The following is a 15,571-nucleotide window of genomic DNA, read 5'->3' as shown; positions in this document are numbered from 1 at the left end:
CGAGCAGCACACGACAGAACGAGCGCCGATCATCAACCTGCTTCCACCCCCTGCCCGGGTGGTGCCCTGGCGCCCTGGACCTGGACCTGGGCGCCCGTCGCGCGCGAGCTCCCCAACCCGATAGCCGTGCCGTCTGCACCACCATCGTCGTGCCGGCTGGCTCGCTCGTGGGTGCTTGATGGTCGCCGACTGATGAGCCCAGCGACCAGGGGGCGCCGACGCCCAGTCGAGCGCTAGAGCTGCACCCGCCGCCGCCCGCCTGCAGCTGGCCTGCAGTAGGGGTTGGGGCACGCCAACCTTGGCCGTGCCTTAGGGGCAGCCACTGCCAATCCCGGCGGGCCAATGACGCCGCCGCGGGCGATAAGCTGGTCTTGGCAGACGCAGCGCCCCAATCGCGCCGCCCCTTCCAGGCTTGCCGGGCTCTGATAGCGAGCGAGCGGGCGGGCATCCACGGATGGGCGAGCAGCGTCCAAACCGTAGGTACCGTACCGCACCGTACCGCACCGCACCGCACCGCACCGTACCGTCCGGTGAGGCACCAGCGTACAGTGCCGGAAGGGAAATTTGGTACCTTATTACCGTCCGAGCCGCAGCCCGTCGTCGTCCACCGCCGCCGCCGCCGCCGCCGCTGCCGCCTGAGAATTACTGGGTCTGGGCTGCCCGACGAAGCCTCACCCGGCGCAGCGTTCCAGAGCAGTGATGCTGCCGTCCGTATTTCACAGCGCTGCAATGTAAAGCACCGCACTCGGCACTCTCAGCCAGCCCGGCGAGCCCTCCATGCCTCCATCGTCGTCCGTCGTTCCTCCCGCAGCGCACCTGGGCTGCACCTTCCAGGCCTCCCGTCCCCTGCACTGGTCCGAGCGGCGAACGGCCCCACTGGCCCCACCCATCGTACGCGCACCCACACACACCACTCGCTCGCACTCACACACACGCACACACACGACACCTCTGAGAACCTGCCTGCGCCTGCTGCACCTGCACCTGTACCGCCAGCCCATGGACGCACGTCAGGCTGAGGTCGCGCGCCGCCCGCCCCAGCGATCCTGGCCGCCCGGCAGCAACTCTTGAAGACTCAATGTCCTGGGCCGGGTACGTACAGTGTCCCGAAATCCAACCGCACGGCCTGATCCAGCGTCACACCACCCGCCCGCCGCCGCGACAACGCAGGGCGACTCCCAACCTCGCCCAAGCCTCACCGTGCCGGAATCCCCAACCCAGCCGTCGCAGGCGCAGAGCCCGCGGCGCCGTGCCCCTCCATCCCGCCCCCCCTGCGCGTCTTTTCTTGCACCCTCCGACCGGCGCCCGTTATCTGCGCACTGTCCACCGCCGTCTGAGGTACATCGGGTACTTGCGCAGGTACGTACCGGCCAGCCCGGCTCTGCATCTGGCTCCTGCTGGGCTCTGCACCGCACGTCACATCACCATCACTCTGCACCCGCTGCGACGACCAGGCCCCGGGCGAGAGAGTGACCTCCACCACCACCTCCACCACCACCACCAGCCAGTGTTCCGCCCTCTCGCTCGTCGAGTCCACGCTGCTGCATATCGAGTGGGCCCCCTCTCAATCCCTCCATCTTTTCCCACCACCACCACCACCACCACCACCACCACCTCGTCCTCCACCAGCGCCGCTACCACTCCCACTTCAACCAGCCTGCTGCTGATCCATTTGTCCCCAAAGGCAATCGACTCCTCTCTCCAACGTCTTCCCGCCAGATCACACTCTTCGGCCTCTTCTTCCTCCCACTTTGTTTTGCCATCATCGGGCGCCCGTTCCTCAAACAACACGACACGCTCGACCCGCCGACCCCGCCGGATTCCTTCTCTCCGATAATGCTGCGATAGACTTGCCGGTTGACGCCCGGCCGCTGTCACCCTTCCTCGTCCCGTCGCTCGCAGACGATCTTCCTTCGAGAATGTCGACCCGAGCGCCCACGACGTTGAGATAGAACCAACATCATGGACTCCTCCTCGCAGCACCCGGAGTCGGAGCAGCAGCCGCAGCAGCCGCAGCCTACCCGCCCCTCGACCGCGCTGCCGCCGCTGCACGCTCACATCCCTCCCTCCGCCTCTCTGCCGTTGAGGACCGCTCCCACCACGCCCGTTTCCTCCCCGGGGCTCTTTAACCCTCGCCAACTCCCGACCACGTCCATCAGCGAAAGCAATACGCCGGCCCTCGCTGCGGGGAGCCCGTATCTGCACCCGCTGCAGACGCACCGAGTCCGAGAGTACGTGGCTGCCCCTCCAGTCCTGTTGCCTGAACATCGCGGTCGTGTGTCGCCATGTCATGACTGGTGTAGACCGCACCAAGCCTCTGGCGCCTCGGCTGCCACTGCCATTCGAATCTCCGTCCCCCGCGTGCTGACAATGTGCCTTTAGGACGCACAAAGCCCTCATCGATTCCGACATCACCACCGGCCGCAAGTCCATCAACCAGTATGAAGTCATCGAAGAGATCGGCCGCGGTATGCACGGCAAGGTCAAGCTTGCCCGCAACACCGCCACCGGCGAGAACGTCGCCATCAAGATCATCCCGCGCTTCTCCAAGAAGCGAAGGCTTGGCAGGGTCACCGCCATGTCCCCTCAAGACAAGACCAAGAAGGAGATTGCCATCCTGAAAAAGATCCGCCACCCCAACGTCGTCGCCCTTCTCGAAGTCATCGATGATCCCGAGCTCAAGAAGATCTACATGGTCCTCGAGCACGTGGAGCTGGGCGAGGTCGTATGGCGCAAGAAGGGTCTCCCCCACATCTGCCAGTACGAGCGCCGGCGCATCGAGCGCGAGATCCGGGGCGAGGCTCCCACGGCCGAGGAGGAACAGTACAACAAGATGATGGAGCGCCGGCAGGCCCTCAAAGAGCTCAAGAGGGCCAAGATGGCGCAGCACTTTCCCGGCCCCTCCGACTACTGGAGCGTCGAGCACGGTGCGGCAGACGAGAGCGGCAGCAGCGCCGGTCACTGGTCACGCATCCCCTCGCGCGAAGACTTTGCCGTCACTGACGGGCACTCGTCGCCGCCGGGATCACGTCGATCGTCTTTGGCACCCTCTCGCTCGCTGTCCATCACGTCGATAGCCTTGGCGCCCACAGAACTCGACGAGAACGTCGATTGGCCCGAAGAAATCGAGACTCCTGTCCCGCAATCTACGGCCACGACCGCTCTCGAAGGCACCATGTACGGCGCCTACGCTGAAGAGGGAACCTTCCGAGGGCGATCTCCCAGTATGGCAGACTCCATCATCTCCCACATGTCCTCGGTGGACTGGAACCCCCGCGCGCATGATCCCTTTGCCGAGGACTTCTCCTTCGTGCCCTGCTTCACGTTGGACCAGGCGCGCTCTACATTCCGGGACACAGTCTTGGGTTTGGAGTATCTGCACTACCAAGGAGTCGTGCACCGCGACATCAAGCCCGCCAATCTGCTCTGGAGCAGGGATCACCGCGTCAAGATCTCCGACTTTGGTGTGTCCTACTTCGGCCGCCCCATCCGCGATGGCGAGTTGGACGAGACCGTGTCTGAATCGGAAGCTAAGGACTTCGACGACGACCTCGAGCTCGCCAAGACTGTCGGCACACCGGCCTTCTTTGCCCCTGAGCTTTGCTATACCGACATCGATAAGCAAGAGCAACCCAAGGTGTCCGAGCAGATCGATGTCTGGTCTCTCGGCGTCACACTCTATTGTCTGATATATGCTCGCATCCCCTTCCTCGCCGAGGACGAGTTTCAAATGTTCAGGAAAATTGCGACCGAGGACGTTCACATCTCTCGGAAGCGCCTCAAGCCCGTCGATCCCTCTACCTCGCCGTCGGCAACGTCACTGTACAAGCGCCAAAACGCGCACCCGTATCGTGACGACAATGACCTCGAGTACGAAGACGTCGACAACCTCCTGTACGATCTGCTGCGTCAAATGCTTGTCAAGAACCCCGAAAAGCGCATTCGGCTACGGGACATTAAGCGCCACCCGTGGGTTGTCCAGGGCATCTCCAATGTCGTTGGCTGGCTCGACGACACGGACCCTGCGAGACCTTCGTGCGGCAGGAAGATTCAGGTTGACGAGAAGGACATGTCCTTTGCCGTTGTTCCTCTGAACTTCCTCGAGCGGGCGCGCTCCGCCATGAAGAAGGCTGTCGGCAAGGTCATACACCCTTTGGTAGAGCGAAGTGAGAGCAAGTCTCGGCGCAGGGCCACAAGCAGCGCAGCCAGCTCCGCCGGCGACAGTATGCTGAAGCACACGGCGCCCCCCACGCACTACTCCAATGAGAGGCGTGCGAGCATTCGCGGAGACGACTACTTCTCCCAAACTGCCAAGGACCCTTCTGTCGTGCACCACGCCGCGCCATCAGCGCCGACGGTCGACCTCCAAACAGAAAGCGTCGAATACGACCCGTTGGCAACCGTCCTTCCTCCTTTGGAAAAGCCGCAGGGCCTCGCGTCTACCGAGTCAAGCCATGCGGCCGCTGGTCAGACTGGATGCAGCACGCGATTCCAACGGCACAACGTGCAGCACAAGATGAGCCACAACTTTTTGAGTCTGGTGCCGCCCCTGCCCCAAACCCAATCTACGCCGGCCACGCCGCACTCCGAGCGACACCAGCGCGACGCTTTCCATGACGGGGAGTTTGCAAGACGGACCTCGCGCAAGTTGGAGCAGCACCTCGAGGACAACGGTCGATCAATCTCGGTCGACCGGACGCTCTTCGGCTCCGCAGACAAGCGAGCCCATGCTCAGGTCGGCTTGACAAACGCAAACGTGCCGGGTAACATCCAGGGACCCAGACACTCACGGTCGATGCGATCCGTGGACCTTGGCAGAGGCAAGTATCCACACACCACGACCCCGTCGCCCTTGTCCAGCTCTCCAAAGACCACGGCTGCATATCAGCACGGCCAGCCCAACTCGGACCCGAACTTCGGCACGCGGCAGCACCTTCGGCTCGATGAGAGACCCCAGACAGCTCATCGTCCGGAGAACGCCGCCAGCTCCAGGCAGACTGAGTATCGTGTGTCGTCGAGCCCGGACAAGCTTGCTCAGCCTGTGGCAGCCGATCCTGTCAACATCCCCTGCCCACCGTCGCCTCAGCCCCAAGATTGGGCTGGGCACTCCGGAGCGCCGCCGCGGGGCAACACCATGACCTCATGCAAATCGTCCAGCATGGAGTCCATGGAATGCATGGGCACACCTTTGACGAGTCCTAGCGAGACCACCAGTCCTGTCGCGACGGATATCCCTCCCAAGAACGCTCCGCACCACATGCTCATCTACCAATCGGACCCATCTCTGCCAGCACTGCTCAGCGGCGCCAGCTCCATCTCGGCCGACATTGAGGGCGAGCTTCTCTGCAAGCCCGGCGTCGTCAACAGCCGGTCGCCTCGACTTGACTCGTCTGACCAGACACCTCCGGCGTTGGCCAAGGACGCTTTGGCGATGGACCAGGACCGGGTTTTTGAGAATGGCACTGCCATGGAAAGCGGGCCCTTGCACATTCCTGCAGCAGAGCCTAAGAGCCCCTCGACTATCGCGGCAGATTCGCACCCGGACGATGCTGACGAGGACGGAAGCGACGATGACATCCTCGTCATGGCCAAATCACGCAAACGAACTTCATTGCTTCCCAGAGCGCCTACCAGCCGGCCCTTTGAGGCGAAGAGACGCGACACGGGTGCCAGCACAGCCAGCAACGAGACTGCAAAGAAGGTGCCCGTCCACGACGACAGCTCGTTCCAGCCAGAGCCGTGACGATCAGCACTTCATATACCACCCAACTCTCAAAGTGCATGGGACGAATCATTCTGGAAATGACGAGGCCACTAGACTGCACACCTGCTCCGCACATGTTGAAGCCCCACGGCGCGTCGTTATATACATTAGACACCGGATCTACCCACTCACACTCTGAGTTCACCTTATGATACCACTGGGAAGCCAACGCTCCCTTTCTTATTGCTTCATACCCATGGTGGCGGCAGCGCCACTAGCTGGGTGAACGTGTACTCTGTATACGCTGGAATATGGACGGCCACATGATCATTGATAGCCTTCGTCTCAGCATTGGCATGGACATGCGGAGGGCAACGGGAACGGGCCAGCGCACACAATCATCACTGCATGCATGGGGCGGTGCCGGTGCGTTACATACTCGAGGCCGTGAGGATTTGAGAAGGGATTCGGGCTCTCAACGGCGCCTGAGCATTTGGGCAAGGCACGAACCTCTTTTCGAAGGATGGTTGCAGCATTTGCCACATGTTCTTTTTATTTCTCTTTTCTACACCAGTATGCATAGTACGGCGCGGGCTAGACAGCATTTCGATGGTGCTGGGGCTGGCCGAGGATGATTTTGAGGCTATGAGACGAATACACTGGCGGGACATGGAGGCGTGCGTGGAATATGGTTGATTAGGGACACGGACGGACAGCGAGTGTTGGTGTTTGATAGGCAGCGATGATATCCCAATGGAGTGAGTGAAACGCCATCTGGCTGTTTCAACCTGTGCAATTCTTCGAGGCTTAAAGCGTGCTTGTCTATGAACCCTGTCGGGTAATTTCATGTGATTGCTTGATTAAGAGAGATATGTACATGAAGCGATGCCCTGGCTTGCAGGTCAGCCGCTTTTGAAGCGCCTATACGTTGAAGCCAGCAGGAGGCCCAGGTAGAAGAATACGACGAGCAACACCAAGTTGATGATGTAGTTGATAAAAGGTGGCCGGGGGTTCGCGGCGCGAATCTCGCCGAGGATGTCGTCGAGCGACTGCGCCATCTTGTCCCTGCCGAAGCGCTCCCGCACGCGGCGGGCGCCTTCCTCGCCCATGGCTGTGAGGCGGGACGCAGGCATGGCGAGGGCGTCGCGCATGACGGCGGACCATGCAGCAGAGTTGTCCGGGTCGCGGAGCCAGCCGGTGGCGGGGTCGCTGACGGTCTCGACGGGACCGCCCGTGTTGGCGGCGAGGACGGGGACGCGGGCGAGCATGGCCTCGAGGGGGACGATGCCGAAGTGCTCGTTGGAGGGGGTGTAGACGAGGAGGGAGGCGGAGCGGAGGAGGGCGGCCTTGAGGGCTGAGGGGACGGAGAGGAGGAAGATGACGGAGGCGGAGGGGGGGACGGCGGAGAGGGTGGACGCGGGGGAGGACGCGGGCGAGGACTTGGAGGGCGGGGTGATGGTGTGGTGGGCGAGGGAGAGGGATGAGGCGAGGGCTTCGAGCTCGGTGTGGTACTCGACGTTTTCGGAGACGCGGGGGTCGTAACCGCCTGGATGAGGTCAGTCATGAGAAGGCAGTTGGGCAAGGAAGCCGGCATAGCAAGGCCCGTGACGGGGCGCGAGAGGGACACATACCGGCGAGGACCAGCCAGACGTTTTTGCGGTCGGCGACGGGAATGGCGGCAAAGGCCTTGATGGCGAGGCCAATGTCCTTTTTGCGCTCGAAGCGGTTGATGCTGAGTATGATTCTGTCGCCGCCCAGCAGCTCCTTGCCCTTGCCTGCCGACGCCTTGACCTCGGCGTCCTCGCGAGCGGCAGCATCAACATCAACGCAAGGATAGACGACCTTGATGGGGACCTGGCTCCCCAGGCGCGGCCACGTCTTGTTCACGACGGAGCGGGTGAACTCGGAGTTGACCGCGACGGCGTGCGCAAAGGCCATGGTCCACTGCTCGATGGCGTCAAAGGGCACGCGGTAGAGGCGCTTGAGGAGGGAGGCGTCGCGGCCGCGGGCGAGCAGCAGGTCGGGGAAGTGGCAGTAGAAGAGGACGGGGACGCCGCGGTCGAGGACGTAGCGCAGGAGGGGCAGGCCGGCGGAGAGCTGGTCGACGACGACGGCGCGGGGCCGCAGCGAGGCGAGCTCCGTGGTGAGGAGCGTGATGTGCAGCAGGAGGTGGAGGTGGCGCAGGATGGCGCACAGGATGGACAGGCGGGAGAGGATGGTCGGGGGGACGAGCCAGGCGCCGCGGACGCGGACGTCGAGGGTGCCTGCGGGGTGAGGACGAGAGAAGTGTCAGCCAGCTTGTTCTCCCTTTTCCGTTGCTCCCTCTCTTTGGGGGCACTGGATGGATGAGGGAGGCGAGCCTACCGTCGCGGCACTCGTCGAAGCAGTGCGAGGGGTCGCAGTGGTTGGTGAAGATGACGACGCGGTGGCCGCGCTGCTTCAGGCCGACGGCGGCGTCGACGACGAGCCGTTCGGCGCCGCCGATGCCCAGGTCCGGGTGGAAGAAGACGACGGTGCCGGCGCTGCTGCCGCTGCCGCTGCCGCCGCCGGTGGCAGGCGGGCTCTGCGTCGCCATTGCTGCCTCGGGTGTGGGTAGAGAGATGGTGTTGATGGGAGCTGGAGGTATGAAGTTGCCAGCTGGAAGGTGCGCCGGACGTTGGAGATGGGATTCGGTGGTGGGGGAGTTCAGGTAGGTACGCGCTAACTTAGGTGGCTAGCGCACCCGCTGGAGCTATGGTGGGGCAGCGAGTGAAGATGCGCTCGGGCTAAAACCACGGCCCTGAATCTCGCGGTCCCGTGGACGTTTGGTTGGCTTAAACAGCAACAATCCCTTCCCTAACCACTCACAATATAATCTTGACTAGAACGTCATATACACAGGCCATCAATTACCTACTTATCCACGACAGTCTACATGATAACGCTCTCGAATCTCTCAAACCCTGCCAGCCTCGATCCGCCAGACAGCGTTCGTCAGAGCCATGCCACTGCATCCTAGCCGCATCCAGGACGACAGGCACGCCGAAGCGGCCGCGCCATCACGAGTCGACCAGCTCGACATCCAGAATAGCCTCCTTGGGAACGCGGTGCAAAATGAGAAACTCGTGCTGAGCAGCATAATACACCTTCTCCTCGAGCTGAATGTTGAACTGGGCCCTCACGGAAAGCACATGCCGGACAGCTCCCTTGCCGAGAAGACTCGCGTCAATTGTCGTCACAGTCACGTCGAGGTGCTCGTCGTCGACGCGCTGCTCGGCTCGTTCCCTTGCTTTCTCTTCGTCGCCGTATGCCGACATGAACGGAGACGGCTCTCTGCATGACCAGTCCATGTGTTGCTCGAAGCACTTCTTCAGTTCCTCGAGCTTTCTCTCGTCGTGCTGCGCAAAGAGGTTGACGTTGGCGCTGGAGCGGGCCACAATGTCCTGGCCCTCGACGGTGGGCGCCTGCGAACAGCAGCTGCAGTTGACGCGATACAGAAGATCTGGCTTGCTCCAGTCGCTCTTCATTGTCACACGAACGTCTGGTGCCTCTCCCGTGATCGTGCCGTAGTGCGGTGGCGTTTGCCGTGAGCGTTGTTTGAGCTTGTGCTGGGATTTGCGAAATGGCGCAACAGTTGAGCGAAGAGGTCAAGCAAAAAAGACGAAGGACCCCTTGAGCAAGCGCAGGCAACCTATTGCTTTATACTTGATGAGAACCTGAGCGGGGGAGTCCGTGGCTCTGCGTCCACGTCGCACAGCAGCAATGAGTCAACCGTGCTTCTGCAACATGCCCAAATAGTCGATGCGTTTTTCTACTTCATATCGCCGGTGGTGCGGGAAGGCGGCAGCCGGATCATGTCAGATTACCCAGGGCCAGGGCCTCTGAGACCGGTGGCATGGGTGGTTTGTTGAGGCTCAGCCTGACGTCCTATCAATGCAACTCTTCTCTTCCGCCTAGGACTCGTAAGGCGCCTGCGAAGGTCATGAGGCCGTGGTGACCCCTGCCGTCAGTTCCAATAACGTCGACTTGCAGAAGTTGGGGCTGTCACCAGACCACAACTGCATCAGCGCCAGCGGATACGGAGAGAAGGTACTGCTTGCGCGTTACCCTGTAAACATGCTGTTGTCGTCTGCTGCCAAGTCTGTTGGAAGGCGATGGGGAGAGACCACGGCACCTGGCTGAACCGTCCATGAAGCACTGGGGACCTGTGAATTGAGGCCATAGCAACACCGAGCGCTATGATACGTGCAGTGAAGTTAAACTGAATGCCCGTCTTAAACGCGCATGCAAGGCGCCTAGAGCTATATGACCAATGAAACGAGAACTTGAACGCCGAGACAGCCCCGACCGGGGGTCGTAGCGGCTTGCGGCCCGCCAGAAGCGACCGAGTGGATAGTCCATGAAAACACTTGTTTGCAATGTAGCCATGTTACCCGTCGACGCTCTCATGAAGCTACCTATCTGCCTCTGTTGACCCGTGCGTCTCGTGTCAACATCTCCATTGTCTCTCTTTACTCCGAGTCTCCGTGTCTTGTTCGTTCTGCATCGCGCGAATACTTGAAGTCGAGCCTACAGTACGGTAAAGTAATAGAAGAACCATGGCCCAAACCGCCGTAGCACTTTGCAAATAGGAACTCTTTTTTCTCGCTAGCAATCAATGCCCAAAATGCTGCGAGTTCGAAACATTCGCACGCTCTACGTAATTGTGGACCTTGGCCTTCCGAGTGAGCCGTTCCGGTGAGACTTTGCGTCAAGCGGCAAGTTGATCTACCGCAAGACCGGCATTGTAATGCGCGTCGGAGCAAAAAAGAGAAGAGGACTTCAGAGCCTTCGCGGCATACAATTCCGAGAACTTAGATGCCCCGTTGCGTCGCTATGCAATGTGCTTGCCCTGGCGCAAAGACTCCGAGGGAATCCCGGGCGGCGGGCTGATGGCCGTGGCTGAACCATGGCCCACCAGCGTGAGATGCCGAGCGAATTCCGCCGCGGGCTTCCGGAACATTTCGCTGGCGGTTCTCGGATCTTGCCGAGCATCTACCGCCCGAGTTCAGACGTCGCCTCTGCCTCAGAGCATGGGAACTGAATGCATTGAGACATTATTCCAGGTTCTCAGCCAGGCAACTCCATACTTTCGGCATGGCCGGTATGACGGTGCTATCGGGCCCGAGTCCGTACGGCAACGGCTTGATGCGGCGGAGAGATGCCGGCTCGAGGTCGTATAAGTATGGCCTGGCCGACTGTCCATGGAATGTGGTGTTTGATCGATATCGACAACTTCTCTCTACTTGCATAGACAATTCTGAACTTCAGCCGAGCCATTATCACTTCCCGAGACCTCTAAACACCACCAGTCATGGCGATGGTTTCCAATGGCAACGAGTACGACTTCATCGTCGTTGGTGGCGGCACAGCTGGCAATGCAGTCGCTGGCCGCCTGGCTGAGAATCCCCATGTTCGAGTCCTCATCGTCGAAGCCGGCGTGCCCAACCCCGACCAAGTCCCCGAGATCACGACCCCGTCACAGGCATTTGGGCTTCGCGGCAGCAAGCACGACTGGGCCTACAAGTCGACCATGATCAAGCGCGATGACTACGAGCGCATTGAGAAGCCCAACACACGCGGCAAGGTCCTCGGCGGGAGCTCGTGCGCCAACTACTTCACCTGGATCCCGGGATCCAAGCCCACCTTTGACGTCTGGGAGGAGTTTGGCGGCCCCAGCTGGAACTGGGATGGCTGCGTGGACTACCTCCGCAAGTGCGCCACCTACCACGACGACGAGAAGCTGTACCCGGCCGAGCTGAGCAAGATCGGCACAGGCGGTCCCGTGAATATTGCCCACGCCGATCTTGTCCCGGAGATGCAGCCGTTCCGTGATGCGCTCACCGAGGCGTGGGTCTCAAAGGGCGAGCGGCTGACCGAGGACATATACGAGGGCGAAATGCGTGGCCTCACGCACTGCGTGGACACCATCTACGACGGCCAGCGTCAGGGTAGCTTCCTCTACCTCAAGAACAAGCCCAACGTCACCATCATCTACGGCGTCCGCTCGAAGCAGCTCATCATCGACCCGACCACAAAGACTTGCACGGGCGTGACTGTCGTCAGCGAGGCGTCGAACACCGAGATTAGCGTCTACGCGAGTCGCGAGGTCATCCTGTCGCAGGGCGTGTTCGAAACACCAAAGCTGCTCATGCTGAGCGGCATTGGTCCTGCAGCAGAATTGGCCCGACACGGCATTGACGTCCAGGTTGACTCGCCTCATGTTGGCCAGCATCTCCTCGATCATCCAATTGTGCCTTTTGTGCTTCGCATCAAGGATGGCTACGGCCTGGATGACTACATTCTTCGGGACGGTCCCCTCAAGCAGAACGCAGTTGCCGCCTACAACCGCGACAGGACTGGTCCCATCGGCTCTGGGCTCTTGGAGCTCGTTGGCTTCCCTCGCATTGATGAGCGACTTGAGAAGCATGAGGAGTACCGCGCCGCCAAGGCCGCAAACGGTGGCTTGGACCCCTTTGGTCCCGCCGGCCAGCCTCACTTCGAGCTTGACTTTGTCGGCATGTTCAGCACCGCGTTTCAGTGGCATTACCCGGTCCCTGAAGAAGGCAGCTACATGACCGTAATTGTTGATCTTCTTCGGCCTCTGTCCGAAGGCGAGGTTACTCTGAACTCGTCCAGCCCTCTGGTGCAACCCAACATCAACTTGAACTTCTTTGGCAACGATCTCGATATCCTGGCTATGCGCGAGGGAGTGCGATGGACCTATGACCTGCTGATGACCGGCGCGGGCTTCAAGGATATCGTCGTGTCCGAGTATCCGTGGAAGATGCCCCTCGAGTCCGACGCGGAAATGAAGAGGGCTGTCCTGGATAGAAGTCAGACTGGCTTCCGTGAGTTTTCATCCTCAACCTCTGAGTCTGCAGTCAGCTAACCTCTGCTCCAGACCCCTGCGGAACGGCACGTCTCTCCAAGTCCATCCACCAAGGCGTCGTTGACTCCAACCTGCGCGTGCATGGCGTGAAGAACCTCCGCGTGGCAGATGCGTCTGTCATTCCCGTCATCCCGGACTGTCGCATCCAAAACTCTGTGTACATGATTGGCGAGAAGGTGAGTGCGAGAGAATGCTGGTGACCGCTGGCTCTACATTACTGACGCGATTTTCAGGGCGCCGACCTCATCAAGAGCGACCACAAGGATCTTTACGAGGCGCAGAACATTCCCTATCTGGTGTCAAGCAGGCTGTGATAGGGCTGATGTGGTGTTACTTTCGACGCTTCTATAGGGCCCAGCGCTAGCGTTCGCGCATGTGGCTTGCATGAACCCGCGGCCAGAAACATCAAATGAACCACACATGTAGTTCGCGATAGTTTGACTTCAGAATTGAGTGCATTTTTACGGCTAGTTCACTTATACAAGCTACACAATAGGCGGAATGGCTTCCGTGATGGCAGAACTGGCCCATTTGCTTCGCCCTCGACTTGAACAATGCACCAATTACGCTGTATTCAAGTGTCAATGGGAAGCCACAAAAAATGCAGGATGCTGTGATTGGAAGGTGGCCGATAATGCTTACCGAAGGAGAGGTTGCCATCCTCATTGCCGATGCGCTCATCCAGGTTAATGTCGGCATCGTGAAGGTTGCCATCCACGTCGGACAGGCGGGCGCGCAGAACAGGGATGTCCCCATTGGCGCCTTCCATGCTGAACCTGATATCCTCGGCAGAGTGGCTGAAGTCTTTAAGGGCGGAGAGACAAAATGTCAGTACGCAGTTTGCTTCGTTTAGATTGCGCTGTGTCCTAGATCATACCACGCTTGTGGATGATTGCGGCTGAAGACGTCGTTGGGTGGAGATGGGCAAGGGTATTTTGTGAAAAAGGGAAGTCGAGAACATGTGCTTAGAAGTAGCGGTGACGCAAGGTTTCTGAATGACAGGGACATACTCTCACCACCCCACTCGAACCTTCCGTTGCTGTTGCCGATGAACCCGTCAAGGTCGATCTCAGCGTCGACCCAGTCGCCGTTGCCGTTCTGGATAGAGGCGCGAAGGATATGGCCGTCGTCGACGCGGATGTTGGAGGCAGACTGGCGGAAAGACATGTTGGGCTGTTCGAACTTGAGAAAGCTTTCGTGTAATAGTGGGAACTAGACAGGAGTGACACGCGCGAACGATGAACTCCTCGGTCCTCCCATCACGGAAGTTGAGGAGTAGACCTTTATACATGATGGCCGAGAGGGGCTTCCAAACCCCGCCATGGCATGACTGCGTTGCTTCAAGATGGTCCGTGAGGGATTTGTGTCAACACGTGTCGGGAAGCATCGACTACGCGATGCCTTGACAGCACAGTTGACACAGCCACGCCAAGGCCATGTACGGACCCGTTTCGGGCTCCAATGCATGCCCGCAGGCAACATGCATACGCGCCGCCTCAGGAAGGTAACACACCGACCACACCCCACGATGGCTACCTTCGGGACTCGTGAAACAGATCGCGGGTTTGAAGCCGAGGCAACGCCGGCAATAAATTGCCGATGCTACGAATCGTGAGGCAGAACGACCACGCCAGCCAACATCAACGAAACAAACGAACGGCGCCCACTTTGCTCTCACCGTTGCGCTCGAGGGAGTTACATCCTGTCGGTTGTCCAGCTGCACTGTAGTGGATACCGTGTCCGCCGTGAGTAATACGCGCTCGTGCCTTGATACATTCATGCAGGAAAGTCCTTGTGAGGCAGACAAGCACTTGGCGTCGACTGGTGAGTGGATGGCGGGGAAGACACCCAAAGCTACGCACACCGAAGTATGCCTTGGTATGCATTCATGTTACAACGGTCGAGGAATACTGGGTAGAACGGCAACTGCGTGGACCTCGAACTCAGCCACGAATGATGTCCTGGGATCCTGGGCGAGCTGATACATGTAAGCAAGAGTAGGGAAGCACTCTGTCGTGATCGTGCGGGGAGCGAGATGCCGTACACAAGCCGTGAAGATCGGGGCTGTGGATCGAATCAGATTGACGCTGGTTGCCGAAGAACTGGATGCGGAACCGATAGGCTCGGCGTACTTGAGTTTCCCGTCACATGAATTGTAAGCAGTGCCCGTAAGACGCTGTGCTCTCGGCGTGGAGGACGAGATGGCTGAAGAAGGTTTACATTCCCGATCGTTCCTGTAATTTGCATTGGTCATGTGGCGTTGTGAAGTCGCGGCGGACCTCGATGCGATGGCGGAAACAGGATCAGCGAGGGGAATCTGCCTTTGGTCCAATCTATGCTGACCACTTTGAAGTGCACCAGCAAAATTGCCTTTGCACTCGCAGTCCACAAGGACACCAGACGGAGTCTTCGCGAGGAACGATGACGGAGCATTGATCTCGACTCTTCCAGCTTCACATGGCCGCCGATCAGGATCAATTGTTCCTAATCGAAATATTCATTGTGTCTCCGACAAGTCTAAACTACTTCCCATGCCGCATAGTCTTCGTACCGCGAAAATTGCTAGTGGCACAATGACGTGACGCTGTCATCAAGCTGGTTCTTCTGAAGCTTACAGACTCCGTTCGACGCAGTACACTAGAAGCGAAACAAACATGAGTTGGCAATTGGTTCCTTGTCAAATGCAAAGGGGATGTTTACCGTTCCGTGGGTACACTTGATCGTCCTGCTCCGGATCTGACGTGTCCACTTCGGCCCTTGTGCAGCCTCATAAAGGCTGGTATAAGCCCATAGAAAAGTGCACCCCTGTGATTTCGGATCACACTTTGTCTTATCAGCCTGGGGTCTAGCCAAAGTCAAGGCAAAAGCATACCTTTCCACTGTCTACCTGTCGATTGAAGTCGGCTACGTATTTTTCGGCGTCATCTTCTGTTGTGGCTCCCTGTACTGAAGGCACT

At 59.5% G+C, this 15,571-nt stretch overlaps 5 protein-coding genes across 5 annotated transcripts; 2 read left to right on the top strand and 3 right to left on the bottom strand.

The window, feature by feature from the left end:
• Positions 1-1,962: 1,962 nt before the first annotated feature.
• Positions 1,963-5,743, top strand: PLICBS_008046 (uncharacterized protein; the record flags this gene model as incomplete). The annotated part of the gene is made up of 2 exons (XM_018324477.2): positions 1,963-2,231; positions 2,383-5,743. The coding sequence occupies 2 exons, from the start codon at positions 1,963-1,965 to the stop codon at positions 5,741-5,743; spliced, it is 3,630 nt and encodes a 1,209-aa protein (XP_018177656.2).
• Positions 5,744-6,606: 863 nt separating this feature from the next.
• Positions 6,607-8,279, bottom strand: PLICBS_008045 (alpha-1,3-mannosyltransferase-like protein; the record flags this gene model as incomplete). The annotated part of the gene is made up of 3 exons (XM_018324478.2): positions 6,607-7,250; positions 7,336-7,968; positions 8,069-8,279. 3 exons carry the CDS (start codon positions 8,277-8,279, stop codon positions 6,607-6,609), a joined length of 1,488 nt encoding a protein of 495 aa, XP_018177657.2.
• Positions 8,280-8,742: 463 nt separating this feature from the next.
• Positions 8,743-9,210, bottom strand: PLICBS_008044 (uncharacterized protein; the record flags this gene model as incomplete). The annotated part of the gene is made up of 1 exon (XM_018324479.2): positions 8,743-9,210. One exon carries the CDS (start codon positions 9,208-9,210, stop codon positions 8,743-8,745), a length of 468 nt encoding a protein of 155 aa, XP_018177658.2.
• Positions 9,211-11,036: 1,826 nt separating this feature from the next.
• On the top strand, positions 11,037-12,928 carry PLICBS_008043 (uncharacterized protein; the record flags this gene model as incomplete). The annotated part of the gene is made up of 3 exons (XM_018324480.2): positions 11,037-12,573; positions 12,627-12,790; positions 12,848-12,928. The coding sequence occupies 3 exons, from the start codon at positions 11,037-11,039 to the stop codon at positions 12,926-12,928; spliced, it is 1,782 nt and encodes a 593-aa protein (XP_018177659.2).
• A 249-nt stretch (positions 12,929-13,177) lies between these two features.
• On the bottom strand, positions 13,178-13,781 carry PLICBS_008042 (uncharacterized protein; the record flags this gene model as incomplete). Its single annotated transcript, XM_018324481.2, has 3 exons — positions 13,178-13,182; positions 13,257-13,418; positions 13,625-13,781. The coding sequence occupies 3 exons, from the start codon at positions 13,779-13,781 to the stop codon at positions 13,178-13,180; spliced, it is 324 nt and encodes a 107-aa protein (XP_018177660.2).
• Positions 13,782-15,571: the final 1,790 nt, after the last annotated feature.

This window comes from Purpureocillium lilacinum (assembly GCF_023168085.1).
Source record: "Purpureocillium lilacinum CBS 284.36 DNA, scaffold_6, whole genome shotgun sequence".
NCBI classification, from domain to species: domain Eukaryota; kingdom Fungi; phylum Ascomycota; class Sordariomycetes; order Hypocreales; family Ophiocordycipitaceae; genus Purpureocillium; species Purpureocillium lilacinum.
Note: the sequence above shows the minus strand (reverse complement) of the source record. Positions and strands in the feature narration are given on the sequence as shown.